Source organism: Oncorhynchus masou, chromosome 14, assembly GCF_036934945.1.
Source record: "Oncorhynchus masou masou isolate Uvic2021 chromosome 14, UVic_Omas_1.1, whole genome shotgun sequence".
Classification (NCBI taxonomy): domain Eukaryota; kingdom Metazoa; phylum Chordata; class Actinopteri; order Salmoniformes; family Salmonidae; genus Oncorhynchus; species Oncorhynchus masou.
The window spans coordinates 12,989,578-13,017,134 of NC_088225.1; the positions used below are offsets into that span (position 1 = coordinate 12,989,578).

General features: G+C 46.1%; 3 protein-coding genes across 3 annotated transcripts in view; 2 read left to right on the top strand and 1 right to left on the bottom strand.

The window, feature by feature from the left end:
• LOC135554271 (paralemmin-1-like) overlaps positions 1–12,097 on the top strand; it is a 35,426-nt gene extending 23,329 nt beyond the window's left edge. Inside the window, exons 3-8 of the mRNA XM_064986470.1 lie at positions 3,569–3,649; positions 5,289–5,368; positions 5,604–5,682; positions 9,271–9,298; positions 9,563–9,646; positions 10,239–12,097. Coding sequence (XP_064842542.1) covers positions 3,569–3,649; positions 5,289–5,368; positions 5,604–5,682; positions 9,271–9,298; positions 9,563–9,646; positions 10,239–11,194 — 1,308 coding nt within the window. The 3' untranslated portion in view covers positions 11,195–12,097. The remainder of the gene's footprint in view (positions 1–3,568; positions 3,650–5,288; positions 5,369–5,603; positions 5,683–9,270; positions 9,299–9,562; positions 9,647–10,238) is intronic.
• A 3,185-nt stretch (positions 12,098–15,282) lies between these two features.
• LOC135554272 (uncharacterized) lies at positions 15,283–19,307 on the top strand. Its single transcript, XM_064986471.1, has 3 exons — positions 15,283–17,437; positions 18,287–18,375; positions 18,716–19,307. The coding sequence occupies exons 1-3, from the start codon at positions 16,306–16,308 to the stop codon at positions 18,812–18,814; spliced, it is 1,320 nt and encodes a 439-aa protein (XP_064842543.1). The 5' UTR covers positions 15,283–16,305; the 3' UTR covers positions 18,815–19,307.
• LOC135554273 (anoctamin-10-like) lies at positions 18,179–25,647 on the bottom strand. The gene is made up of 3 exons (XM_064986472.1): positions 23,942–25,647; positions 23,040–23,232; positions 18,179–18,406 (listed from the first exon to the last, which is right to left on the bottom strand). Exon 1 carries the CDS (start codon positions 25,631–25,633, stop codon positions 24,002–24,004), a length of 1,632 nt encoding a protein of 543 aa, XP_064842544.1. The 5' UTR covers positions 25,634–25,647; the 3' UTR covers positions 18,179–18,406; positions 23,040–23,232; positions 23,942–24,001.
• Between the last annotated feature and the right edge of the window lie 1,910 nt (positions 25,648–27,557).

A 27,557-nucleotide genomic window follows, 5' to 3' on the forward strand; every position in this document is an offset into this window, starting at 1 on the left:
ACATCCACATCACATACCTGCTCTCCCTCAGCCATGTACATCCACATCACATACCTGCTCTCCCTCAGCCATGTACATCCACATCACATACCTGCTCTCCCTCAGCCATGTACATCTACATCACATACCTGCTCTCCCTCAGCCATGTACATCCACATCACATACCTGCTCTCCCCCAGCCATGTTCATCTACATCACATACCTGCTCTCCCCCAGCAATGTCCATCTACATCACATACCTGCTCTCCCTCAGCCATCTACATCTACATCACATACCTGCTCTCCCTCAGCAATGTACATCCACATCACACACCTGCTCTCCCTCAGCCATGTACATCTACATCACATACCTGCTCTCCCTCAGCCATGTACATCTACATCACATACCTGCTCTCCCTCAGCCATGTACATCTACATCACATACCTGCTCTCCCCCAGCCATGTACATCTACATCACATACCTGCTCTCCCTCAGCAATGTACATCCACATCACACACCTGCTCTCCCTCAGCCATGTACATCCACATCACATACCTGCTCTCCCTCAGCCATGTACATCCACATCACATACCTGCTCTCCCTCAGCCATCTACATCTACATCACATACCTGCTCTCCCCCAGCAACGTACATGTACATCACATACCTGCTCTCCCTCAGCCATCTACATCTACATCACATACCTGCTCTCCCTCAGCCATGTACATCTACATCACATACCTGCTCTCCCTCAGCCATCTACATCTACATCACATACCTGCTCTCCCTCAGCCATGTACATCTACATCACATACCTGCTCTCCCCCAGCAATGTACATCTACATCACATACCTGCTCTCCCTCAGCCATGTACATCTACATCACATACCTGCTCTCCCTCAGCCATCTACATCTACATCACATACCTGCTCTCCCTCAGCCATGTACATCTACATCACATACCTGCTCTCCCTCAGCCATGTACATCTACATCACATACCTGCTCTTCCTCGGCCATGTACATCTACATCACATACCTGCTCTCCCCCAGCCATGTTCATCTACATCACATACCTGCTCTCCCCCAGCCATGTACATCTACATCACATACCTGCTCTCCCCCAGCCATGTTCATCTACATCACATACCTGCTCTCCCCCAGCCATGTACATCTACATCACATACCTGCTCTCCCCCAGCCATGTTCATCTACATCACATACCTGCTCTCCCCCAGCCATGTACATCTACATCACATACCTGCTCTCCCCCAGCAATGTACATCTACATCACATACCTGCTCTCCCCCAGCCATGTTCATCTACATCACATACCTGCTCTCCCCCAGCCATGTACATCTACATCACATACCTGCTCTCCCCCAGCCATGTTCATCTACATCACATACCTGCTCTCCCTCAGCCATGTACATCTACATCACATACCTGCTCTCCCCCAGCAATGTACATCTACATCACATACCTGCTCTCCCCCAGCCATGTACATCTACATCACATACCTGCTCTCCCTCAGCCATGTACATCTACATCACATACCTGCTCTCCCTCAGCCATGTACATCTACATCACATACCTACTCTCCCTCAGCCATGTACATCCACATCACATACCTGCTCTCCCTCAGCCATCTACATCACATACCTGCTCTCCCCCAGCAATGTACATCTACATCACATACCTGCTCTCCCTCAGCCATGTACATCTACATCACATACCTGCTCTCCCTCAGCCATGTACATCTACATCACATACCTACTCTCCCTCAGCCATGTACATCCACATCACATACCTGCTCTCCCTCAGCCATCTACATCACATACCTGCTCTCCCCCAGCAATATACATCTACATCACATACCTGCTCTCCCTCAGCCATGTACATCTACATCACATACCTGCTCTCCCTCAGCCATGTACATCCACATCACATACCTGCTCTCCCTCAGCCATCTACATCACATACCTACTCTCCCTCAGCCATGTACATCCACATCACATACCTGCTCTCCCTCAGCCATCTACATCACATACCTGCTCTCCCCCAGCAATGTACATCCACATCACATACCTGCTCTCCCTCAGCAATGTACATCTACATCACATACCTGCTCTCCCTCAGCCATGTACATCCACATCACATACCTGCTCTCCCCCAGCAATATACATCTACATCACATACCTGCTCTCCCTCAGCCATGTACATCTACATCACATACCTGCTCTCCCTCAGCCATCTACATCTACATCACATACCTGCTCTCCCCCAGCAACGTACATGTACATCACATACCTGCTCTCCCCCAGCCATGTACATCTACATCACATACCTGCTCTCCCTCAGCCATGTACATCCACATCACATACCTGCTCTCCCTCAGCCATGTACATCTACATCACATACCTGCTCTCCCTCAGCCATGTTCATCTACATCACATACCTGCTCTCCCCCAGCAATATACATCTACATCACATACCTGCTCTCCCTCAGCCATGTACATCTACATCACATACCTGCTCTCCCTCAGCCATCTACATCTACATCACATACCTGCTCTCCCTCAGCCATGTACATCTACATCACATACCTGCTCTCCCTCAGCCATGTACATCTACATCACATACCTGCTCTCCCCCAGGTCTGTCCATGTTTGAATAATTCAATTGGGTTGCATGGTGTTTGCTCCAGGGCCACTACTGACCTCATCAGCAGGGTTAAACACTACAGGGACCTTGAGCATTAAGATACAGTAGAAATACACACACACACACACACACACACACACACACACACACACACACACACACACACACACACTGCTCATGCCTTCCCTCCATGCTTTATCCTGTCTTTCTTTGATGCAGTGGGGTCTAGCCAACTCCCACATGTTATGCCACAACACAGTTGTTATTGAATTAGGTTAGACCAAAATCGTTAATTAAAGTCTGATCAAAATGAGCTCTTCTGTTTAGTGTAATCTAATTGCAGTTGCTTTTGAAAGGAGGGATGTTGGGGAAACTATGATAGGTCCGAAGGGATAGCAGTGGTGGTTTCCTGTCTCAGGCCTGGATTGGTGCTAATGTATGGGAGTGAACCGCTCCTCCTGACAGAACATGAGTGTGCAGTATGTGTGATATGTGTGTTACTGTCAGACTAGCTGATGACGATGGAGTGCTGGCATGTCCACATGCCCCTTGCCCCTTCATCTCCGTTTCTCTGCACTTTGACCTTAAAGAACCAGCTGTTCCACCGGTCAACAGCATATATGTCTATGGGGCTTGACACTCTAATCTACTTTCACAGCTTTTCACTTATACTGTAGTATACAGTACTGTAGTTGTGCTGTTATCTTCTCCTTCACTAGCATCATTCAAATGACAACTATGACTATCTCAGTAGAGCTTGAAAGCAGTGTGAGCTGTGGGACTCTGTCTCTGTGGTGACACACGTCTGAGATGCTTAATTACAAGTGCTCCTCATTAGGTTCAGAAACATAATTATATATCTACCTCCACTCAACCCTAAATCTCTCTTTTTTTGTTGTTCTCTTTCTATTCTTCTCCCATCACCAGGACAAGCGACGTAAGCAGCAGGAAGACGAGAAAGAAAGGAGAGAGATGGAGGAGGAGTGGCTGACGCAGGCCCAGCGCAAGGTCTGTCTGGGTCTGTCTGTCTGTCCTTCCCTGTTGTCCTGTTGCAGGGAGCCACATGGCTGGCAGCTGGTTCACATGCCCAGGGTGGAGCACTCCTGTGTGATGATAAACTCAATTAGCTCCATAACACCAGACAAGATCCCCAATACCATGAGGTGTCCTGAGGCATTCTCTATTCCTCTGTATAAGAGTATTTTTCTTCCTCCTTCCTGTTCACCTCTCTTCTGCTCATCATCTTACCATGATCTCTGCTACCATGACCTCTGTAACGAAGAGAGAAATCACATGAAAGAGAGGAACTGAAAGGATGAGGTGGTTGTAGAGAAAGAGGGAGGGAGTGAGTCAGAGTGAGAGTGAGAGAGAGAGCTGTGCATTGTGTTGATCTTTGTCAGTAATTCTCTCCTCCACTGGAACCACCAGCACTGATCCCTGTTGGACCCCATTAACTCCTTCACGTCAGATCAGTGGTGGAGTGGCTAGAACCGCTCCATCAACACATATCACTCAGGCAGCTGCCCACACAAACAGTCTACTCTACATTACTGGGTTTGCCTGAGGATGTGTGCTGTGCTGGCGTCATCAGCCTTACACATGGCAGAGGAAAGGAGTTGTCTGAAGCCACAGGGCTTCCTTCTTCCTCAGTGTGAAGTGTGTGAACAGTCTCTTGTTCCCAGTCAGCCCAGAAGTTAGAGCATCTCTGTAAGCACAGCTCACTTCCCCTCCTGTCTTACATTTCTTTTCTGACTCTGAGCACAGTAAGAGACTGGTCTCACATGGAGTGGTCACACACTTTCCATCCAAAAGGTTGTCTTGGCAAATAGTTGTGAACAAGGCCAACTTAGTGTCACCACCACTCCAATATAAAGTTGTGTCATTGTCACCACTGTCTGTCTGTTGTTGTGGCTTGGCTTCCTCTCACACTCCCCACATCGTCCCCACATCGTCGTATGACTAATTGATGAGGCTTGGAGCCAGGTAGGACTATGTTCACCCCTCAGCTTGGTGTTGTCATACCTGAGTTAGAATGAAAGGAGGACCCCTCCTTTACTGTACCTCTGGGCTCTGGAAGGCTTCTGCTTCAAAGGTTGAAAGGGAACTAACTGAGTCGCAGCCAATGCAGGTTGGTCCATTTACAAACACTCTCAAAATTAACATGGCCAGGTTTATTATTGTCAGTCTCAATCAAACCCCTTGTGATCAAGCCTACATCCGGGTTTGGGGACAGTTTGGGGGCAGTTTCTCCCTCACAGACAGACAACACCAGGCTCTTGGCCTCACTCATCCTGCTGGAGATCCAAAATGGCAGCCAGAGCTCTGTGTCTAGGGGCTGTTTGTTTTTGTTACTGCATACTGGATAACCGTTTCAGTATTCATAGAGACAGAAGGCTTTTGTTTTTGTTAGCTTCTTTTGCTATGGGGAATTTGAGAGAAAAGGCTTGTTTTGGAAGGATGAGATGGCAGTTGGGGGAGCTGCATGCTGAGAGAGAAGGCTCAGAGCATAGGCCGTTTCATGCATATGCTAACTGCACAGGACATAGCAGACCCTAGTCATAGTCACCAACCCTCTTTCTCTCTCCATCCCTCCCTCTCTCTCTCTCTCTCCATCCCTCTCTCTCTCTCTCCAAATCTCTCCTCACAGCGGAAGTCCTTGAGGGACCAGTGGCTGAGCGAGAACCCCCAGCCTGTCCCTGGGCGCAGCGCTGAGACCTACACAGAGGAGTGAGACACCCACGGCACACACACACAATCTATCACTCCCCATGCCTGTTGGCTGAGGGAGTTGATATGCTCAGATGTTTATATATCTCTTGCATAAAGCACTTGATACTGACACACCCCTGAACTGTAGTCATGCCTCTGCATGTATGTATTGTATGTGTGAATGGGTTTGTATGTTAATGTGTTGGTGTTATGTTGTGTTACGGTCATCAACGTGTGAATGTGTGTGTATTAGGTTGCCGACTGAAGAGGATATAGTGGAGGTCATTGAATCTACAAGCTACACAGTCACCAATGCCCAGAACCACAGCCAGGCAAGTGGAGAAAGCAGAGACATTCCGAGAACCTGAGTTTCAATATGATTTTTAATATACTTAATCAATTAGAATACCTCTGTGCCATATTAAATATCTTAGCAGATTTTCCCCATTATACACTGAACAAAAATATACATGCAACATGGAAGGTGAGCATTTCTCCTTTGCCAAGATAATCCATCCACCTGACAGGTGTGGCATATCAAAAAGCTGATTAAACAGCATGATCATTACACAGGTGCACCTTGTGCTTGGGACAAGAAAAGGCCACTAAAATGTGCAGTTTTGCAGTTTTGTCACACAACACAATGCCACCTTCAATGTCGATTTAGAAAATTTGGCAGTACTTCCAACAGGCCTCACAACCGCAGACCACACGTAACCATGCCAGTCCAGAACCTCCACATCGCCTTCTTAACCTCTTACATCTATGGGGGCGCTATTTCATTTTTGGATGAAAAACGTTCCCGTTTTAAACAAGATATTTTGTCACAAAAAGATGCTCGACTATGCATATAATTGATACCATTCGAAAGAAAACACTCTGACGTGTCCAGAAATACCAAGATATTCTCTGTGCGTGCCCTAGAACGTGAGCTTCAGGCAAAACCAAGATGAGATGGCATCCAGGAAATGACAAGGATTTTTGAGGCTCTGTTTTCCATTGTCTCCTTATATGGCTGTGAATGCGAGAGGAGTGAGTCAACCCTTTCTGTCGTTTCCCCAAGGTGTCTGCAGCATCGTGACGTATTTGTGGGCAGATCATTGGAAGATTGACCATAAGAGACCACATTTACCAGGTGTCCGCCCGGTGTCCTGCGCCGAAATTGGTGCGCAAAAGTCACCTGCCAGTATTTTTCCATGGGATACAGAGAGGAAAGCAAGCTTCCACGAACTGCATATCAATGAAGAGATATGTGAAAAAACACCTTGAGGATTGATTCCAAACAACGTTTGCCATGTTTCGGTCGATATTATGTAGTTAATCCGGAAAAAGTTTTACGTTGTAGGTGACTGAATTTTCGGTTCGTTTCGGTAGCCAGACGCAATGTAGAAAACGGAACGATTTCTCCTACACACAGACGCTTTCAGGAAAAACTGCGCATTTGGTATGTAACTGAGAGTCTCCTCATTGAAAACATCAGAAGCTCTTCAAAGGTAAATGATTTTATTTATTTGGTTATCTGGTTTTTGTGAAAATGTTGCGTGCTAAATGCTACTCAAAATGCTATGCTAGCTTTGCATACTCTTACACAAATTAGTCAATTTCTATGGTTCAAAAGCATATTTTGAAAATCTGAGATGACAGTGTTGTTAAGAAAAGGCTAAGCTTGAGAGCAGACGCATTATTTTCATTTTATTTGCGATTTTCAGAATTCGTTAACGTTGCGTTATGCTAATGAGCCTGAGGCTTTAGTCACAAACCCGGATCCGGGATGGGGAGTTTCAAGAAGTTAACCTGCGGGATCGAGTATTTAGGTCTGTAATAAAGCCCTTTTGTGAGGAAAAACCCATTCTGATTGGCTGGGCCTTGCTCCCCAGTGGGTGGACCTGGCTCCGAAGTGGGTGGGCCTATGCCCTCGCAGGCCCATGCATGGCTACACCCCTGCCCAGTCATGTGAAATCCATAGATTAGAGCCTAATGGATTTATTTCAGTTAACAGATTTCCTTCTATGAACTGTAACTCAGTAAAAACGTTGAAATTGTTGCGTTTATATTTATGTTCAGTATACTTTTTTTACCCCAATGGTGTGTTTTACTCAATATTCTCAATGTTTTTACATCAATAACACCTGATTCAGTTTGGAACTGTGTAATATTAATAGATTCGATATTTCACAACTACAGCAGTTGAAGATCTTTTCCCTCACGAAGCCTTTGATCCTACAGATTGATGTTCAGCAGAAACCACTCCTCTCTATAGTAAAGTATCCCGTTGTTCATGCAGTTATGACCTTTTCAACAGATTGGTTTTTGCCTCCCTTTGGAAATCAAACCACAGTACATTGCAAGTACCGATCCCCTGTTTTAAAGTAGGAGTGGAAAACTGACTGTGACATTTAGTGACGTTATAGCCCTACACATTGGGGGAGGCCTAAAGGGTGTCTGGCTGTTGACTGACAGGACTTTGACCCCATACCAACTGTGAACTCTACAGGGGAACATACACTGAGTGTACAAAACATTAGGAACACCTTCGTAATATTGAGTTGCACCCCCTTTTCCCCTCAGAACAGCCTCAATTCGTCGGGGCATGGACAAGGTGTTCCAAGCATTCCACCAGTAGTGGTGCGTGGGTAAAATCACCGGGGAAGCCAAGCCAGAAAAAAAGGGATAATTGTTGTTTGCTCTATAACCTGTTAGTTCATATGCCTTGCCACTGTGATATACAGGCCTAAGGCAGAGACAATAATAAGACACAGTGGCAGAAAAATCAAACACACCTTTGTTTCATCACAAAACCCGGAGAGTAATCTCTGTCCGGTGCGGTCCACAAAGCATATTGTATGTAACAAAAAGACCTGCAGCATGGTCAAGCAAGTTAATGTTTTCAACATTTTCAGACTACTAAACAACTATTGATTTAGAACCACGTAGAGTTCCCGCAAGTCGCAAAGAAAACAGGAGCTGCCTCCACTAGTCCAGCACCATTTCAACTTCAACATTTCAACACCATCAAATCACCTCTGCTTAGTCTAATACAGTAACAACTTAAAGATACCAAAAAAAGATTTAGTCCAATCAACATACGCCAAACATGATGTGGCTGTCCATGGTGTGTGTGTGTGTGTGTGTGTGTGTGTGTGTGTGTGTGTGTGTGTGTGTGTGTGCGCGCGCATAATGGAAAAAACATGTTGACTCACCCTACTTAGAGAGAAACGCCAATGTCATCCTCCTCTCTTTCCTGTTGACGAAACAGGCTATCACTCTGTCATACAGCTTGTATTTTTTGTTGCCCTGTGCTACCTGGCTAAAATTCTTGCTCACTAGCCCAACTTCCTTTCATGGGCAACGTTAGCTAGTTAACATTAGCCTACTACATCTTGCTACATATTGAACTTCCATCCTCTCAGTTCAGGGGCACAACAATGTATGAATTCATGGTTGGATCAGAATCGCCGTTATATCATTGTCTAGTACGGAGAATTAAGTAGAACCAGTCCAAATCCTTATCTCCATCCATGGCTAATTTAGGAAAGGTAACATCAATAAGGGATCATAACTTTTACCTGGATTCACCTAGTCAGTCTATGTCATGGAAAAAGCAGGTGTGTTTTGCACACTCAGTGTATATAATATACTGACCATTACTTGAACTTTTACATTCCGGTTTGTGTCTGGTCCATCTTTAGCTCACACTAACACTTGGTATGGAAGTTCAGTGTGTATTCATCTCTAACACTCTAACACAAAGCTGAGCCCAGCGCCACACTGCTCTAATGGTTACTGTGACATATTTATGGCAGTGCGCAGGGCCTGGGAGAGATAAGGGAAGAAGAGGAAAGTGTTTGGGGGAGACAGTGACTGTAGGACTGTTAGGACCAGGGGTTCCACTTAAAATGGTCTCCTCTGTTTCCCCATAGGCTGACATTGACGAGGGTGGGATACAAGGTAAGCTTCACCTGCATGGTCCTTTAGCTCTAGTTCTGGACATCTCGTTCATTCTCACTTTCTCTTCGACCATCCTGCATGTGACTGTTCTTTTATCTCTTTCTGACTGACACTAATGTAATCAGGGTGACAGAATGAAGCCACAGCTGTGATTGTTTTATAGTTGATATGATATAACTCAAACGCATGATTGTCACGCAGCACATTAGAATTTGTTTATGGAAAGTACAATGGTTTTGTATTAGCTGTATCTTTATTGTTTAGACATCGTCAGAGCTGCTGGGGGTCAGCTCCCTGGGCCAGTAATGGAGGGGGTTCTCCATGAGAATGGACTGGAAGGTCGATCAGGTACTGTTTGGGGAGGATTCCTACCACAGAAATGTGATAGTGCTCATCATCATCCACACCATTGATTTGGGACGGGCCCAGCCACAGTGAAAATCTAAACATACCTTCACTATGAGGGAAACTGTATTTCTCTCCATATTTTTCTCTGTATCTGTTCCTGTGGCTGGGTTTTGCCTCCAGGGTACAGCTTAACAATGTGGCTGGCTGGGTTGAAGGGCTGGAGCAGAATGCAGGCGATAGTTATATTTAGGCCACTTTGTTTCTCTTGGTACATTTCTTATGCATGCTGGGGGCTATGGAGAGTTGAAAGGGTACTGGGTTGTGCACTGTGAGCCTGCACATTGACCTTGTGCTGTTTACTCATGTTGTGCAGGCTGACATTAGCAAAGAGGGCTCTGACATATGACACAAAAATGTGCCCTCTCGTCCTTCACCTACTGGTAATGTAGGCCTTGCTTTAGGGGAAAGGCTATATTGATAGTATTTGAGTAGTGGTATGGGTAGAATATAATATCCATGCTCTGACCATGATTCCAAATGTAGTGACTTGACTGTTATATTGCCCAGTATAATTTCTCCCTCTGTGTTGCAGTGCTGGGGATGGTTACAGTGCAGGTGGAGAGGGATTCAAAGACAGGGGTCACCAAGATCAGGTCTGTGGTGCCCGTGTCTGGAGCACCCAGGGCCTTGGGGCAGACGGTGTTCAATGACAGCAGGAAGAGCGTCCACCACGTCGGCGGGGCAGAGGGGCAGCCTTCTGCTGAGGAGCTGGGACAGCTCCTTAGTGTCATCAACGATGTCGGGATGCAAGTACTGCTGGATGAGATCCCAGTTGTACCACAACAGAAGGCAGAGGAGAAGATAGAGGTTGGTGGTGGGATGGAAGAGGAGGTGGACAATGTGGAGGACCCTGCCGCACCTACAACCCTGGGCTACACTAAGGAAGAGGTTGAGGTTGTGGGGAATGAGGATGATGAGATGCACGAGGAGGTAGAAATAGGAGTGGTGGAAATTGTGGAGGGCCCTATCCGACCGACCGACCTGGGCTACATTGAGGAAAAGGTTGAGGATCTGGGCTATGAGGATGATGAGATGGACAAGGAGACAGGAGTAGGTCAGGTAGACCTTGTGGAGGGCACTGTCACACTGACCTTCCTGGGCTACACTGAGGTAAAGTCAGAGAGCGAGGGTCTAGGCCATGAGGATGATAGAGAGTTGGTGGAGGTGGAGAGGGTGATCATTTCTGACGCAGGTGAGGAGGAGATTGTTCTTCAGTCTCCGGTTCTTGGGTCTGAGACTGAACCCTTCCTGGGCTACACTGAGCAAGAGGTAGAGGCTGTAGTGCATGAGGATGATGAGGAGGACGTGAGTGGATTGGTTGTCTTTGTGGAGGGCCCTGTCCCACCTGTCATCCTGGGCTACACTCAGGAAGAGGTTGAGGATCTGGGACATGAGGATGATCCCCCCAGAACAACCCCACGCTACAGAGCCGAGGAAACAGGAAAGAGGTCATCCAAACACAATACCAAGTGCTGCTCTATCATGTGATTCTGCACATGATAGAGCATCACCCCTCCATTCCTCTAAGCTGTGCCACTCATGATGAATGGTCTGTATGTGTGGCCTAAATCTACAACATTGTCTAAATTGCACAGGATGTGCTCCAGAGAAGCGTGTCTTTGCTCCTCATCTAAAATGTCACTGGTATCCTCTGAGACGACAGTCCCACATGGCTTGTGTCAAGGAGTGTTTACTGTTATCCTCCTCTCTTCAAACAGCTCTGTGAACAGACTCCAGTGTGACTGTTACAAAGCCCTTCTGCCTCCTGCTGGACACAGTTCAGTAATGCGACTAGGTTTTACTGCCAGAATCCCAGCAGCACTCATCTCACACTCCTCTGGATTGGTTGTATCAGCCCAAAAAAAGTACTCAGCATTATGTCCTCTAGGAATGAACCAAAGATGAATAATACAACAACCACTGATCTGTTTCTTTTTGGAAATAGATTTTTAAATATTAATCTCAGAAATGCCCAATGTGCCTATTTCAATGGCAACTAACCCTTTTGTTCTCTACTTTTAGAGTGTCCTTATCAGTAATACAAATGTTATGGTTATGAATATGATATTGTATTCCGTCAGTGACCAAAACAGTCTGTTAAAGAAGGGTTGGTTGCCATTACATCTATTCAGTGCGATTTGTATCTGTAAGCGTGTTTGGTAGTTGAATTTTGATTTAGCCATGTCTGTTAATTAATGAAGGTGGATTTTAAAAAAAATGGAATGTGTGTGATTATCAAAACACAATATATTTCATATTCTTAAAATGTTTGTTTGTCTCGTTCTTTCCTTTTGATCAGCAGTAGCAACGTTCCTGTCAGGACGTTCATGTATAGGACTCTTTATTGCAAATGAGCTGTGACATACCATTAAAGACACGCTATGGACCTTTTGGCGACTATTAAGTTGTTTTTTGACCTCTCTCTTTGGGCTGGATATGTCAATGTGTAGTTCATACATACTTAATATATGAGCAGAATTACTGTCTTACCACAATTAGCCATGAAATCCCTAGTATAAAAGAGATACTATTTTTCTGGAAGATGTGCTATGCCATTTTCCCTAAAATGTTCCCCACGTGGGCCAGCCCTGTAGCAATTCGAGTTGTAGTCAATGAGCTTCAGCCCCTTCGCCGTTTGAGTGACAGACAGTCTCACCTCTCACGTGTCTCAGCAGCAGTCTAGCAGCATCATTCAGACTGAAGCCTGGACACAGCCACGACACTGCAAACAGGTGGGTCTCTTTCTTATTATTCATTTTACAGTACCTTGCTGTATTCTGATATTATACTGTTAGCTATCAACGTTTTGTCATTAATAGCACTCACAGATGCATATGATTAATTTACATTTAATTTCCATAACCCATTTAGTTTTCAGAAACAAATAATATGTATGGCTGTTATTATTGATCACAAAGTAACAACTCTTGAAACAAGCGTCTAGCTTTACTTTAATATAGATATATACAGCCTACAGTTTATTGCCATAAAAAGGCTTTAAATATTTGAGATTTCAGGATATTTGATGTGTCATGAGGTGATATGTATAATTAATTGTGGTTTTCAAGGAAGAGCTTGTATTTGTATCACTGAGAAATGTTTGGTTGACTTCCTCTTAATGGAGGAGATAAGCTCATTAAATATCATTAATATTTTGCGTTGCGATGCAATCACTTCATACATAGTGTGGCTGGCTTTTTGATAATCCAGGGCTAGTGTATGGCTATAAGCCTGAGGGTAAATATAGACATATAAATCTCACCTGCACCTGAGGTGACTACAGATGTAGGAATTTAATTTAATCATTCTTTTGTTGCTAAGAATTTTCCTGCACAGCAGAAAACACAAGCTTGTAGTGTTTTTAAAAGGCTTCTAAAGTTTGTCATTTCCACTTTGAAATTTTCAGACTTGATTTACAAAAATGGCCATTAATTATAATCCCCACAATAATTCACATTTCCTGCTGCTGCAGGATTATTTTCTTGCTGTAGCAAACTGTCTTAAAATTAAGATCCTGCATCTGTAGATTACATGGGAGCATTTGTAATTAGACACGATGACATACAGAACTGCACAACCTCAATGACAATGACAGTTCTGATCAGTTTGCCATTATGCATAGTAAAAGATCTGGTGTCATCTTAACAGGTGTGGTGTCTGGAGACATTCATGCAAATGACATACCGTAAACATGAATTTTCATTATGTGGTTTACTGGTTCTCACAGAGAGAGCATTCTAATTTGGCTGGAGTTTAAATTAGTATGTTGTCATGAAATCAATGTTTTGAGCTTAAGGCTGAAAGTGATATGGCTCTGGAGGAGAAAGCTGTGAAGGAGGCTCCTGTAGCAGATGCATAGTGGATGTGCCAGACAGTGAAAAGCTGATTACTCATCCCCCTAGTAAGCAGAACTCTGCTCAGGTCATCTGCATCACCATTGTAGTGTCAGCTAGTAAATATGTCAGGTGAGAGAGAACAGAATGCACTACAACTTTCAGATCATGTCCTTCATTTTAAAGCTTAAAAGGTGAAGTTGCAATTTGTGAGTATATATTTCTGAAATCCAAGTTCCATGTTTTAGTGATGTGAAACTCTCATACTGGAATCAATTCCCATAAAGTCACATTATGCCACAGGCCAAAGCTGGCATAAAGACAGTCAACCTTTCTTTCAACTGATCTGACAGCAGTCCTCAAAAGAAACTTGGGCAGCAGATTCACAAACGTTTACTTTATTGTCCTATTTCTGCTGGTAATACCTGACATCTACAACATTGCTATAAAAATAGACATTTTTAGTACACACTTGAAAGACCAACACATTTCGTAACTATTTGGTGTACTGAATGGTAGACCATCTAAGCCTTGTGATGTATGTTTTTTGAAGGGGCTCAAATAACATGCCTCTAATTGCAAAGTCATTAACATATATTTCAGATTGTGACACTGAAACTAAAGACAGTGAAAGGAGAAAAATAAACATATTAGACAGGTGTGAAGTTATACCCCATCACTATGGAAACAGAGCCCATGGTCAGCCCCCGATCTCCTAAGAGTCCAGTCTCCCAGGAGGATTGTGGTCTATGGATGGAGGTTGGCTGTAAACCGGCAGAGGACACAGATATGGCCAAAGACAAGTCCTCCCTGACTTCTGGGGAAAAGCCCTGTGAGGCCTGGCAGGCTGTCATACCACCTCCCCCTTTGGTCAGCGCAGGCCACCCCGATAGGATGGAGGAGGATGAGTACGTCTTCATCCTTCCCCCACCATGCAAAGACCCTTCTTGTCCAGAAGAGGGCAGCACTATGGAGCCCAATGTTGGGGCCATAAGCGTCACAGAGGCTAAAGAAAATCCCAGGAGCTTAGATGGAGTTCAATCTGAGCAGCCTAGCAGCACTCCAGTCATGGACAAGGCTACAGTAACAGTGGAAGAGGAGCAGCAGACTGAACTGAAGAAGGGAGGATCTGAGGATATCACAGTGCTGACTGAAAGACCTGGCTCTGCCACGCCACCACCAACAGACAGATATAAAGCTGTGGGTGCCAGTAACCCTGAGCAGCCACATCCGAACATGGAAACCAGCATTCTGAAAGAGACAGATCCTGTCCCATCATCACAGACAAGGGAGTCTGAGCCAGAGCACAGCCTTGACAACAATAGTCATCCAACCCATGAAGGGACCATCATAGAGCCAGAACATTCAGATGAGAGTAACAATAATGTTGAGGACATGGGCGATGGTAGATCACTAGACTACGACATGACCAAAGACGAGTGGGTCAGGAGAGACAGTGCTAGCAGTGACGTCCAGTGCCTCCAGCCTCACCTATCTATTTCAAGAGGCTTATCCAGAGAACAGGCATCAGTGCCCTCGCCTCAGTCACCTGCCTCTGAGCAGCAGGAGGTTAGCAGCCTGACAGTAGCTGAAGACATCCAGCAGGGGGAGCAGCTGCTGCATCGCCTGCATCTGGTGCAACAGAGACAGGACGGACAACACGTGCCACAGGAGCCCCCGCCCTCTCACCAGGTAGCCATGAAGACAACCAATCAGGATACAGGCTACCAGGAGGGAGAGAGAATCGAGTGTAGGAAGGAAGAGGAAGAAGAAGAGGAAGGAGAGAGTGAGGGAAGTGGTGAAGAGAGAGAGCAGGGAGAGCGAGTACAGACTGTCAAGGTGGAAGAGAGAGAGCAGGGAGAGCGAGTACAGACTGTCGAGGTGGAAGAGAGAGAGCAGGGAGAGCGAGTACAGACTGTCGAGGTGGAAGAGAGAGAGCAGGGAGAGCGAGTACAGACTGTCGAGGTGGAAGAGAGAGAGCAGGGAGAGAGAGTACAGACTGCCGAGGTGGAAGAGAGAGAGCAGGGAGAGAGAGTACAGACTGTCGAGGTGGAAGAGAGAGAGCAGGGAGAGAGAGTACAGACTATCGAGGTGGAAGAGAGAGAGCAGGGAGAGAGAGTACAGACTATCGAGGTGGAAGAGAGAGAGCAGAGAGAGCGAGTACAGACTGTCGAGGTGGAAGAGAGAGAGCAGGGAGAGAGAGTACAGACTGCCGAGGTGGAAGAGAGAGAGCAGGGAGAGAGAGTACAGACTGTCGAGGTGGAAGAGAGAGAGCAGGGAGAGAGAGTACAGACTATCGAGGTGGAAGAGAGAGAGCAGGGAGAGAGAGTACAGACTGTGGAGGTGGAAGAGAGAGAGCAGGGAGAGAGAGTACAGACTGTCGAGGTGGAAGAGAGAGAACAGGGAGAGAGAGTACAGACTGTCGAGGTGGAAGAGAGAGAGCAGGGAGAGAGAGTACAGACTGTCGAGGTGGAAGAGAGAGAGCAGGGAGAGAGAGTACAGACTGTCGAGGTGGAAGAGAGAGAGCAGGGAGAGAGAGTACAAACTGTCGAGGTGGAAGAGAGAGAGCAGGGAGAGAGAGTACAGACTGTCGAGGTGGAAGAGAGAGAGCAGGGAGAGAGAGTACAGACTGTCGAGGTGGAAGAGGGGGCAGCGGTAAGTGAGCAAGACACAGAGATTCCAGAGAAAGAACATATTGAAACAGTGGCAGGAGAGAAAGCGGAGGAGGTCCAGTCTCGTCCTTCTGCCCAGCTCAGTGTCCAACCTATGGTCAGGATTGAGATGGAATGCAGTGACGATGACCAGAGTGACAGCGGGGTGTCCACTGACTTCTCCCCTGTCAGCACACACGAGATCCACACGACCACAGCCCCCATCATAGACAACAAGGCTCCCCCACCCCAGAAAGAGACTCCCATCGAGAGGGAGATCCGGCGATCTGCTGAAAGGGAGCAGAGCCTGCCACGGTCCAGGTGCATGTCAAATACCCAGGAAGGTCAGGAGGTGGTCGACATCTCCCTGATGAAGACTCCCCTACTGGCTAAGACACTGTCCTCTAAGGCAGGGCCGGGGCAGGGCGCTGACTGGCAGTTCTCAGAGAAGAAGATGCAGAAGGAGATCAGCCAGGAGATCCAGAGGGAGCTTGTCCTGGTGAACATGGGGAAGATCCCTGGAGTCTATAGCAAGGGAACAGTACGCCAGATGAGGGAGAGGAAGCTGCTGTTTGAAGCCTTCCAACAAGGCAATGCAGAAAGACCCACCAGGCACAGGAGACCCCTCACCACAGCAGGTCTGGGGATGAGAGGTCATGTCTACCCCTCTGTGCTGGAGAGGACGCGTAGCATGGAGCTTATCTCTTTCAAAGGCTACCCTCTCTCAAGAGCCCACTCCCACCAGCTGTTTGACTTAAAGGCCCAAAAGGAGGCTAGCTCAGGCCAAAACCCAAGTGCAGAGAACCAACCTGCCGCTAAAGGAGCAGCAAGGAAGGTGGTTATTCTGGCAAGTGACGACACAATCATAGCCCACTATCCAAACCGAGACATAGGAGCCCAGCGCCTCTACAGAAGCCTAGACTGCCTAAGTATAGGGGGCACTGTCTCTACAGAGGAGGAGCACACGGATGAGGTGAGGGGAGAACAGCCAAGGAATGAGGACGAGGGCTCTGACATCCTTAGGGAGAACCCCTTCTTTAAGCTGCGTCCCTCCCTGGCCATGAAGCCGGAGGTGGAGAAGGACATCCGGGAAGCCAGGGAGAGGGAGGAGGAGCTGCGCAGGCAGAGGTGTAGTCTGTACGGAGAGGCAGGAGTCAGTGGGGGCAGGCCAGACGGCACAGAGGACCCCAGCCCAGAGTCACCTACCACACGCATTCCCTCATCCACCTCCTCTTTCACAGCATCAGGTCAGTGGACATGTCCTATATTACATGTATAATTCCTTTGTGTTTGAATTGGGGCAAAGTGAGGGGGAGTCACATGTTCAAATATTTGCAAAAAGTATTTGTTTGTACCGTCGTGATATGGTGTTGCGTCAACGTATGATAAACACACCTAGCTGAGGGAAAGTGGATAAGCCAGTTATAGCCTCATTCATTCCATAGCACACATTCATCTCAGCCCAAGCACTTTAATGTCTGCCTATTTGCATTAGCATCAGATAATGTTATTATGGGCACAGTATTGTCGTCAACTTATGTCATCAAGGGCAAGATCACGCTGGCTGAACCCTTATCTGAATCAGCAGCACATGCCACAGAGAGACTTTGTAGGATGTAACCAAAGTTACCACAGCAGTACAAAGGCCAGGAAGTTCAGATCACGGGTGTTCTGGGCATCTGCATGTTTGAGATGGCAGATATGTCTTGGGAAGCAGCAAGGGGTTCTGTGAGCACAGTGCACTCACAGCTTATTCCTGAATCAAAGGAGTATGTATATTCTAGATTGATAAACTTGTGGACATTGGGATGTCTATTTATATATATATATATGGCTGTGACCTGTGACCATTGATATTAGGGGTCTGGGGGGACAGACGGAAGGAGATAATTTCCTTGACTTCTAGCATGATTAAAATAAAATGAACTAGTTCCAAAAATAGCCATCGGAGGAATTACAATATGAATTAGAGTAACTGCAATGGATACATCTTCAAATGGTACGGAGTCCAGAAGGAGTTTGTATTTTTACTTAGCAGTGTTTTGGAGCCTGCTTGATCAGTCTGTAAATCCTTTCCTTATCCTGCCTCTCTGCAGTTGATGGCCGACAATCCAAGGGGAAGTTGGATCGGACCTGGCCTCCTCCCAATCCTAAGAGTGCTAGGGAGAACCTTGGACAAACACAGGTACAGCTCTGCTTTCCTAGAAGTATCCTCCCTGTGACAGGAACACAACATGTCATTCACTCACAAGCTTTGATTGCAATTATACTGTTTGTCTGTCTCTGCTAGCAATGTAACCGTAGTTACAGTAGTAGTTGAGAAGCGGTGTATTTACACTGGCAAAGCTGACCTCAACATTTATTTTCAGGAGTAACTGGCCTATAATGTTTGACATCTGACAAGGGATGTGTTTATATTCAAGTTCTGTGTGTGGCTAAATGGAGATTGACTGACATGTAAGAAAACCTAACCTGCTAATCAGACTAGCTAAATCCATTTCCTGTGTCCTGCATTATCTCTCCAGGAGCCCAAGGTTTACAAGGCAGGCAGCCAGAAAACTCCTCTGTGGCAGCGTTGGGAGGCAGGTATGGTGAACGGGCCACTGCCACGGGAACAGGACTGATACTGGAGGTCACCAATACCAGGACTTCTATAAGATTAGCGTTTCAAATGTATCACTAAGGAACTGGGATGGTAGAACTGCATAATTCACTACGATGGCAGAAACCAGAATTAGTATTAGCTTGAACATTCCATGCGTTGTAAGACTAGCATCTGTTTTGTATATGACGTTACAATTTCATGACAAATATTCACAATGTATAAAAAGACGTCCTCTCTCATTTAACTGCTCTGCTTGTAAAGGTTTAACTCCTGTTCAGTGTTCGATCAAAATGACAAATGTCATCCATAATACAGAGAAATGTCATTATCAAGAATTGCATAAATGTGAAGGTAATCAAAACTACTATAAATGTTTCAGTAAACGCACAAATGCCGCAATCAATATCTCAGTTTTGTCCCATCAGGCTCTGCTTATCAGTATTGTACAGTTTGTTAATACAATCCAGTGAGGAGAAATTAAGTGCATACATTAAATATCCTTTTCAAATCAACTCTGTCTAATTTATCTTGCTACAGGAAGGTTCCTGCCCTTCATGTTATAGTCACGATAGTGAACAAACAAGGACCTAAAGTAATTGGCATTTACATTTTTTTTGGTTATTTGCTTGGACCCAGATGCATTTTGAACACCAGACGACTATTATCCTGGGTGCAACCATGTTTTTTTATTTTTTAAATTTATTTGACCTTTATTTAACCAGGCAAGTCAGTTAAGAACAAATTCTTATTTTCAATGACGGCCTAGGAACAGTGGGTTAACTGCCTGTTCAGGGCCAGAACGACCTTGTCAGCTCAGGGGTTTGAACTTGCAACCTTCCAGTTACTAGTCCAACGCTCTAACCACTAGGCTACCCTTGACTCAGCAAGCATAGTTAGCTGACCATAACCCACCCAGTCTACTTCAACATGAGCTCGGGCCTCTGTGGCTAAGGTTTGACTGTGGGTCTCTCTATCTGCCATAATTCACAAGTTAGAGGTGAGACAAACAGCGTTCTGGCCTCTCAATGATTGAATGGAGTATGACATAATGACATGGAGTAACCAAAGTTCAGTCCATCAACATATAAAACACTGTCATGATATGACTCAGATGAATAGTGGAAACAGGGTTCTGTTTTAACACCAGAAATGTTTGAGTAAAACACTCAAACACCAGAAATGTTTGAGGCATAGGCAGGATGCAGTAGATGGTATAGAGTACAGTATATATATATTTTTTTCTCACCTTTATCTAACCAGGAAGGCAAGTTGAGAACAAGTTCTAATTTATAATTGCGACCTGGCCAAGATAAAGCAAAGCAGTTCGACACATGCAACAACACAGAGTTACACATAAAGTAAAACAAACATAAGTCATTAATACAGTAGAAAAATGTCTATATACAATGTGAGCAAATGAGGTGAGATAAGGGAGGTAAAGGCAAAAAAAGGCCATGGTGGCAAAGAAAATACAATATAACAAGTAAAACACTGGAATGGTAGATTTGCAGTGGAAGAATGTGCAAAGTAGAAATATAAATAATGGGGTGCAAAGGAGCTAAATAAATAAATAAATACAGTAGGGGAAGGGGTAGTTGTTTGGGCTAAATTATAGATGGGCTATGTACAGGTGCAGTAATCTGTGAGCTGCTCTGACAGTTGGTGCTTAAAGCTAGTGAGGGAGCTAGTGAGGGAGAAGTGTTTCCAGTTTCAGAGATTTTTGTAGTTCATTCCAGTCATTGGCAGCAGAGAACTGGAAGGAGAGTCGGCCAAAGGAGGAATTGGCTTTGGGGGTGACCAGAGAGATATACCTGCTGGAGCGTGTGCTACAGGTGGGTGCTGCTATGGTGACCAGCGAGCTGACATAAGGGGGGACTTTACCTAGCAGGGTCTTGTAGATGACCTGGAGCCAGTGGGTTTGGCGACGAGTATGAAGCGAGGGCCAGCCAACGAGAGCATACAGGTCGCAGTGGTGGGTAGTAATGGGGCTTTGGTGACAAAACGGATGGCACTGTGATAGACTGCATCCAATTTATTGAGTAGGGTATTGGAGGCTATTTTGTAAATGACATCGCCGAAGTCGAGGATCGGTAGGATGGTCAGTTTTACGAGGGTATGTTTGGCAGTATGAGTGAAGGATGCTTTGTTGCGAAATAGGAAGCCTATTCTAGATTTAACTTTGGATTGGAGATGTTTGATGTGAGTCTGGAAGGAGAGTTTACAGTCTAACCAGACACCTAGGTATTTGTAGTTGTCCACATATTCTAAGTCAGAACCGCCCAGAGTAGTGATGCTGGACGGGCGGGCAGGTGGAAGAGCATGCATTTAGTTTTACTTGTATTTAAGAGCAGTTGGAGGCCACGGAAGGAGAGTTGTATGGCATTGAAGCTCGTCTGGAGGTTAGTTAACACAGTGTCCAAAGAAGGGCCAGACGTATACAGAATGGTGTCATCTGCGTAGAGGTGGATCAGAGAATCACCAGCAGCAAGAGCGACATAATTGATGTATACAGAGAAGAGAATCAGCCCAAGAATTGAACCCTGTGGCACGCCCATAGAGACTGCCAGAGGACCGGACAACAGGCCCTCCGATTTGACACACTGAACTCTATCAGAGAAGTAATTTGTGAACCAGGCGAGGCAATCATTTGAGAAACCAAGGCTATTGAGTCTGCCGATGAGGATGTGGTGATTGACAGAGTCGAAAGCCTTGGCCAGGTCAATGAATAAGGCTGCACAGTATTGCTTCTTATCAATGGTGGTTAAGATATCGTTTAGGACCTTGAGCGTGGCTGAGGTGCAACAATGACCAGCTCTGAAACCAGATTGCATAGCGGAGAAGGTGCGGTGGGATTCAAAATGGTCAGTAATCTGTTTGTTGACTTGGCTTTCGAAGACCTTAGAATGGCAGGGTAGGATGCATATACAGTAGGTCTGTAGCAGTTTGGGTCAAGAGTGTGTCCCCCTTTGAAGAGGGGGATGACCGCAGCTGCTTTCCAATCTTTGGGAATCTCAGACGACACGAAAGTAATAGGGGTTGCAACAATTTTGGCAGATAATTTTAGAAAGAAAGGGTCCAGATTGTCTAGCCCAGCTGATTTGTTGGGGTCCAGATTTTGCCGCTTTTTCAGAACATCAGCTGACTGAATTTGGGAGAAGGAGAAATGGGGAAGGGTTGGGCGAGTTGCTGTGCGGGGTGCAGTGCTGTTGATCGGGTAGGGGTAGCCAGGTGGAAAGCATAGCCAGCCGTAGAAAAATGCTTATTGAAATTCTCAATTATAGTGGATTTATCAGTGGTGACAGTATTTCCTATCTTCAGTGCAGTGGGCAGCTGGGAGGAGATGCTCTTATTCTTCATGGACTTTACAGTGTCCCAGAACTTTTTTGAGTTTGTGTTGCAGGAAGCAAATTTCTGCTTGAAAAAGATAGCCTTGGCTTTTCTAACTGCCTGTGTGTATTGGTTTCTAACTTCCCTGAAAAGTTGCATATCACGGGGGCTGTTCGATGCTAATGCAGAATGCCACAGGATGTTTTTGTGTTGGTTAAGGGCAGTCAGGACTGGAGAGAACCAAGGGCTATATCTGTTCCTGGTTCAAAATTTCTTGAATGGGGCATGCTTATTTAAGATGGTGAGGAAGGCATTTAAATAAAAAAAAACAGACATCCTCTACTGACGGGATGAGGTCAATATCCTTCCAGGATACCCGGGCCAGGTCAATTAGAAAGGCCTGCTCACTGAAGTGTTTCAGGGAGCGTTTGACAGTGATGAGTGGAGGTCGTTTGACCACTGACCCATTACGGATGCAGGCAATGAGGCAGTGATCACTGAGATCTTGGTTGAAAACAGCAGAGGTGTATTTAGAGGGCAAGTTGGTTAGGAGGATATCTATGAGGGTGCCCGTGTTTACGGCTTTGGGGTGGTACCTGGTGGGTTCATTGATAATTTGTGTGAGATTGAGGGCATCAAACTTTGATTGTAGGATGGCTGTAGGACTATATATGACTATATACAAATGAGATGAGTAATGTAGGGTATGTAATCATTATATAAAGTGGCATTGTTTAAAGTGCCAAGTGATACATTTATTGCATCCCATTTTTAATTACTAAAGTGGCTAGAGATTTGAGTCAGTATGTTGGCAGCAGCTACTCAATGTTAGTGATGGCTGTTTAACAGTCTGATGGCCTTGAGATAGAAGCTGTTTTTCAGTCTCTCGGTCCCAGCTTTGATGCCGCTGTACTGACCTTGCCTTCTGGATGATAGCGGGGTGAACAGGCAGTGGCTCAGGTGGTTGTTGTCCTTGATGATCTTTTTGGCCTTCCTGTGACATCGGGTACTGTAGGTGTCCTGGAGGGCAGGTAGTTTGCCACCGGTGATGTGTTGTGCAGCACCTCTGGAGAGCCTTATGGTTGTGGGCGGAGCCGTTTAGGCCAAAGTCTGGAACCACAATAACTTCCACATTACATTATTTTTAAGTTATATCTTATTAAAATGTAGAAGAAAGAACCCAGGAGACTACCTGCTATGTCTGAGTTGCAATTTAGAAAGCAATAGCAATGTTTGAAGGATCAAAGGCTAGCAGCACCCTCTTATGGCACTGGAAGGCCTGGGTGTAAGTCCATAAACACTGTAAAATGCCACTGTAATCTAGTAATGTGCAGTGTCTTTATTAATGCAGATACACATTTGATACATACTGATACATACTGTAGCTCGGTCATGTGTTTACCAATATAAATATATCAGTCTCAAAAAGCTGATTATTAAAACAGTAGGACTTTCTCCGGTCTGTGATCAGTGGAGAGTCTAATCTGTGAGGTCACAGACATGACCACTGAGTTTAGCCTTGCTTAGCACCATCTGTCAGTCCCACTGCCAGGGCGGAAGGACTCCAGTCACAGTGTTAATTGTCTGACTGTTATCACCATTCAACGTAGGCCAAAGCCTGGGCATAGCCTACAGTAGATGGGACAACGGTTAAGAATGACCCTCTAAAGATCCCAGACATAGATGTGTGAGCTTGATTTGTTTGAGAAAGCTTTCTGTACTCTTAATGCCAAAGTTGATAGACTCTGTAAAAGAAAAATGATACCCCTACACACACACACACAAACAGCACACCTACAGTATGTCACTCCTCACTCACTTTATTTGCAGGACACAATGATCCTCCCACAAAGCCTAAAGCTGAGTGGCTGCTGCATCTCTACAGTATGTGAGAGTGCTGCTGTTGATGGTGCTGGTGGCGATGGAGCCTGTGGAGGTGGGGTTGGCGAGTCTCAGGCTGCTCTGCCTTTCTGCCAACAAACCAGGCCAGGTGGAGGAGCAGGAAGGTGACCGCCCCTCTCAGGCTCAGCAGTGACAGCTGCAGCAGGAGGAAGGCCCTGAGCATTTCCCACCCAGTATAACTCAGGAAGACAAGCCTGAACTCCAGAGAGGACCACAGCAGGAAGGAGTTGAGAAGGACAGCCAGGGCCTCAAAGCCACAGAAGACCCGCTGCCACAAAATGTTACCCCTGGGGGATGTTCTGGGGAAGGGGCGGCGTGTGCCTGAACACAGGTGCCACAAGTCCATGCAGGATTTAGCTATGATGGTCAACAGGCACCAGAGGGCACACTGGGGGTAGATGCCTGAGAAGAACATGACGTGGCAGTAGGAGATGAGGAGCTCCAGGTAGCTCCAGGTCTGGGTGTCACACAGTGGTCTGTTGCTCTGCTCTGTGATCTGTCTAAGGATGGGAGACTGATGTTCCTGGTGGGCGCGGCCAGGGGGCATCCTCATCCTCCTCAAGCGGCGCAATAGCGTGGCGGACAGCAGCTTAATGCCCAGGTGGGTGGCCAGCTGCACAGATAGGTGGAGGCGCACCATGGTGAGGTCATTCAGGACCAGAGCCCTGTAGAGGTGGATGGAAAAGTGGTTGAAGAGGCAGGAGAGGATAACCTCAGGGAGCAGGGGCTGTTGCCTTGGTGACTGATGCCCTGGCGGCTCGGGATCAGGGCTGAGGCCTTGGGACAGTTGGAATGCAACACAGTCCATCCCTGCCATGGCAACCGTGAAGGCGATTTTGGGGAGGTAAACAAGGATGTTGTGAAAGAGGAAACTGAGCTCTTCTCTCAGGAGGAAGTCCCCCACTAGTCCATCTAGGTGTAAATACATCAGGATTTGGATGGAGGAGAGGCAGAGGGTGCAAGTTAGGAAGGCAAAGGAGTGTTGCAGTCTCCTCAAGCTCATCTTTCCAAAAGGGTGGGCATCGATCTGGGACTGTGGTGGTGCTGTGCCCTGTGCCACCCTGGGCACCGCTGCTGCTGTTGATGAGTGACTGTGTGACGGATGAGTGACCACAGTCCCCCAGTCCCTCTGCAGGGCTTTGCTCTTCTCCCTCCAGCCCTGCAGGAACAGCTCTGACCACACCACACTGGAGAGGGTGAAAAAGACCAGGTTGTTCCCCAGCCTGAGGGGGTAGAAGGAGAGAAACATGGACAACGTGGATTTCAGGAGAAGAGCATTGACCAGCGAACCCTCAAACCCAAAGTAGAGGGCCACCGCCTCCCCGAAATAAGCCCTGATATCTTCCAGCAGCTGCCAATGCTCTCTCTGGCTGAAGGGTTTGAGGCCACACCAGCCAGCCCACCACCTCCCCTGGAGGCTCTGAAGCAGCGGGGCTTCATGTAGGGGGTAGATGCTAGTTAGGACTCTTAAGCGGGACAGACTGGCCATCACTGGTTCTCCTGGAAGGAGGGGAATCCGCTGGAGCACCTGAATTTCCTCCCCCTCCCCCACTCTCAGCCTGTCTAGGATCCTCTGCACCAGGGTCACACACTCAGCCGATGACAGCATCCCATACACCCCCTCTGTGGGGCGCGTCCCCCCCAGGTCCCCCACCTCCCGTGCCTGACCTCCTATAGGGCAGCAGGGCTTGTGTCTGAACAGAAGGTCCTCGTCAGCCTCCAGGAGCAGCCGCTCTGGCGTGGCCCCCACCACCATGATGGCACCCCCGGCCCTGGTCTGGCTGATCACTCTGGCCAAGAGGTCTAGTCCCCCCAGGGGCTCGGATGTAAGGATCTTCCCCAGGAGCCAGTCCACAGTGTCAGCCTCCACCTCAGGGTGGAACTCCAGCAGAATCAGAGAGGTGATCTCATTGAGGTGCTGCACAGGGAGCATGAAGGCTGCCATGGTGATGTTGGTGAGTTCTTTCCTCCGTGTGTTCCCTCCTCCTAATAACATGCTGTCCCGGCGGGCGGTCATGGTCCTTCTTCCTGGTGTTGACAGGGGGTTCTGCGTAGGTTTCGCCAGCCCCCTGCTTCCTCTCTTCTCTTCACAGGGTACAGGAACAGGGCTTCGATGGACAAGATTGTCTCAGCACACAGTGCCACAGGGATGTATGATGACACGAGCTGTAGCTGTGAGAATGTCTGACAGTGGGGCAGCACATTGCAGTTGCATTGTGACATCAGCACAATGTCATAGAATAATTTTTGTCACTAGTTAGCACAGCCACAAAGTAAAAATTAGCTTTTGGTTTTAATGTAGGGTTAGGGTTAGCAATGTGGTTAGGGATAAGGTTAGGTAAAAAAATATATATTTTAAGAAGATAAATTGTAGAAATTGGTGGGGTTTAGCCATAATTCAGACTTTGTGGCTGTGGTAACTAGTGACAACCTAGAAGAATGTCCTGTTTTCTCATACACTGAGCTGTAAAGAAATTAGCATTCATCTCATTCTGGGCACTGAGGTGGTGGCATTGAGACTGCTGGAAAACATTTTGCATACCTTTTTATAAAACTTTTTTTCCAAAACCTTGGATTTCTTCACATTTTATTGTGTTACAAAGTGGGATTGAAATGGATTTTATTGTCTTTTTTCCCCAACAATCTACACAAAATACTCTGTTATGTCATAATGGATGAAAATGTAAAAAATACAAAATAAAACATTAATATACCTTGATTAGATAAGTATTCAACCCTCTGATCCAATACATGTTAGAAAACCTTTGGCAGTTATTGCAAATGTGAGTCTTGGGTAAGTCTCTAAGAGTTTTGCACACTTGTATTGTGCAATATTGGCCCATTATTCTTTTCAAAATTCTTCAAGCTCTGTCAAGGTGTAGGGAATCATGGCTCTAGAGCCATTTTCAAGTCTTAGATTTTCAAGCAGATTTAAGTCAAAACTGTAACTTGGCCGCTCAGGAACATTGACTGTCTTCTTAGTAAGCAACTCCAGTGTAGATTTGGGGTTTTGTTGAATGTTATTGTCCTGCTGAAAGATCAATTGCTGTGGTTTTCCTCTATGAATTTGGCTGTGAATCTTTGCCATTGTTAAGCATTTTTATGTATTTTATTTAACTAGGCAAGTCAGTTAAGAACAAATTCTTATTTACAATGACAGCCTAAAGGGGAACAGTGGGTTAACTGCCTTGTTCAGGGGAAGAACAACAGATTTGGACCTTATCAGCTCAGGGATTCAATCCAGAAACCTTTTGGTTACTGGCCCGACGCTCTAACCACATACCATGATGCATCAGCCACCATGCTTGAAAATAAGAAGGCAGCTATTCAGTGATGTGTTGCGTTAGACTTTCCCTAAACATAAGGCTTTGCATTCAGGCCAAAAAGACTATTCCTTTGCCATGTTTTTTTTCTTTTCACTATTACTTTGCATACACATGCATGTTAAAACAAAACAAAAAAACATCTTCATATTTTTAATTCTTTTTATCACTCTGTCATGTAAGTAATTATTGTGGAGTCACGACAATGTT

Coding starts and splice junctions, on each gene's coding strand:
- LOC135554272 (XM_064986471.1), top strand. CDS start 16,306: ATGGTCAGGATTGAGATGGAATGCAGTGACGATGACCAGAGTGACAGC. Junction 17,438..18,286: donor CTCCTCTTTCACAGCATCAG/GTCAGTGGACAT, acceptor GCCTCTCTGCAG/TTGATGGCCGACAATCCAAG. Junction 18,376..18,715: donor AGAACCTTGGACAAACACAG/GTACAGCTCTGC, acceptor TTATCTCTCCAG/GAGCCCAAGGTTTACAAGGC.
- LOC135554273 (XM_064986472.1), bottom strand. CDS start 25,633: ATGCTGTCATCGGCTGAGTGTGTGACCCTGGTGCAGAGGATCCTAGAC.